The sequence below is a fragment of the Nanorana parkeri genome, unplaced genomic scaffold, assembly GCF_000935625.1.
Source record: "Nanorana parkeri isolate BGI_ZX_2015 unplaced genomic scaffold, ASM93562v1 scaffold3006, whole genome shotgun sequence".
In the NCBI taxonomy this organism is placed as follows: Eukaryota; Metazoa; Chordata; class Amphibia; order Anura; family Dicroglossidae; genus Nanorana; species Nanorana parkeri.
In genome coordinates this window covers 67,263-69,455 of record NW_017309274.1, presented here as the reverse complement: position 1 = coordinate 69,455, position 2,193 = coordinate 67,263, and the positions used below count along the sequence as shown (strand labels likewise).

Below are 2,193 nucleotides of genomic sequence, written 5' to 3'. Positions count from 1 at the left end.
GAATGTGACGTCTCAATATCCGTGGAATGTGCACTGCACGGCATCCCATTGTTTAAAATTAGCCACTGACCCAGATTGCATGAGGGAGCCCTGAGGGGACATCTCAGGATGGAGACGCCGCAGGTAACGTGCTCACTGACATTGTGTGGAGGAGGGAGACGTCCTCAGATTATGGCTGTGTCTCCTCTGCGCACCATTTGTGGAATCTCTGACAGCCCCCCCCAGTGACAAAGGAGCTGACACTCTACTGAGAACGTATTAAAGATGCTGAAGCTCCAATATGGGGAATCTCAGTATCTCTGGTGCTCTGTAATGGTCAAAATAAACAGCAATCTGACATCTGAGCGCCGTGTGGAGAGCCCACTTCCTGCCTCTCGATAACCACTTCCTGCACCCCCAAAAAGAACCTCTAGACTGCAGCAGTTGACATGGTGCTGGGTTGGCTGGTGAGCTGATGGCCCGGGACATGCTGCAGTTTTGCTGGGTTCCCAGAACGACATCTGCGGATCACTTTGAGGCTTTGCATTCAATTCCTCAAACCCAGAAATGAACCCCAAATGATCTAAACAGGTCAAATCTCCAATAAAAGAATGAGTCCACTGAGAGCCGGCTGTGATTGGGTTGCCGCACTGATATTGTGGACGTATTGCAGGAGCCCCAATGCCCGTGGCCGGCACGCCGGTTTTGTGTCCGATATAAGACCTAAATACCCGAGTGCCCCTGCAAAATTCTGATCCCAGCTCGGCAGCGGCTGGTACCCCAGCGTCAGGGGGTATCTGCAGATTGTAGGTGTTCATCCAGCCGGTTTGGTGCGCCCCTTTTGGGCCCAGTATTTGGGGGGACCCCTCGGCTGCCTATAGGACAATGCCGGTGCACCCGGAGCGCGTTGCTGGTGGTGAGAGTATGGGGGGGCGTGCAGTCCGCAAGCGAGGTCTCTGAGCAGCGCAGAGCTGTGCAGCTTTTCTGAGCAGCTCCGTAACAGACCATCAAGCAGCCGGATTATAGGATTACAGAGCATTAGATGAACTGTCAGCACCACAGTGTATATCAGACATTCTCCGCAGAGGTGGCAGCTACTAAACCCCGGCCATATAATCCTTCCCACCCAGAATCTGGCGGCAGGCAGTACGTGGGCTGCTCTAAGTGGCGCCGGAGAAAGCGGCTCAATTAACACCCAGCCACTTTGCAGACGATGAATAGCGAGACTTTGGGGCTTTCTTAGTAAGTGCGCAGATCACCGATGTGCAGCGATCCGCGGCACAGAACGTTCCAGGACCCGACGCTCGCCGCGGGTGACTCAAAACACATCTTTAGCTTATTAAGAAAACGCCAAAAGCGCGCGGACAGTAGGGAAACGCTGCTTTCAGTCACTTACCTCTTCTCTTTCCTTGCTGCTCCCCCCTCCCCCCGAGCTTGCTGGAGTTTTATTCTTTATTTCTTGTATACTTTCCCTAAATGCAACTTTAAGCATGCGTCAACATCCTGCCGCCAACAACTGACCCACTGTCGATATAAACCAATATATTTTCAGTTTTTTTTGTCATGCACAAACAGACAGCACCTCAGTGTGACTCATAACCCCCTCCCCCCATGGTGTGGATTCCATGACTAAGACATTAAAAAAAAAAAGGTGCAACCTACATTTCACACATCTGATCCTTAACTCTGATTGGTCAGACGAGCCACCGCGTCAGCGTAGAGTCATTGCTGGATATAGCGATGCAAATGTGCGGTAACCCAGAGCAACCGGGTCAGTGAAGGATTCGCGCCGGTTGCTATAGGTAACTGCACATGGTGCAGCCCCAGATAGACCGACGCACCTCCAAGAGTTAGGTTGCACTGAACACAACATGCCCATAATAAGCGACACAAAAGTGATTGGAGATTGGCAGGTGGACAAGCTCCGCACCGACGCAGTCTGTGTGTGCATTCCTTATGTTCTGGCATCAAAGGACTCAATTTCTCCCTTGTGAGATGAGAATGTTCTCCCCCCTCCCCCCCCTCGTGTGGTTTTGATCTGTCGGTGTAACTCTTCTCCAATATAATGTCCTTTATCTGATGCTTTGGTTTGTTTCACAAGTCCCGCCCCTTTCCTGCTTCTAAATTGAGCTGCGGAAATACGCATTCTACGAAGGAACAACTTTAGCTGCGTCAGTGATCCGCACCGTGTAAGGACCGCGGTGGGCGTGTCAA

General features: G+C 51.7%; 1 protein-coding gene across 1 annotated transcript in view; it reads left to right on the top strand.

Moving 5' to 3' along the window:
* The first annotated feature begins 864 nt into the window (after nt 1–864).
* Nucleotides 865–2,193, top strand: part of LOC108802647 (neurexin-3-beta-like) — an 8,022-nt gene continuing 6,693 nt past the window's right edge. Inside the window, exon 1 of the mRNA XM_018574503.1 lies at nt 865–895. Within this exon, the coding sequence (XP_018430005.1) occupies nt 865–895 (31 nt within the window). The remainder of the gene's footprint in view (nt 896–2,193) is intronic.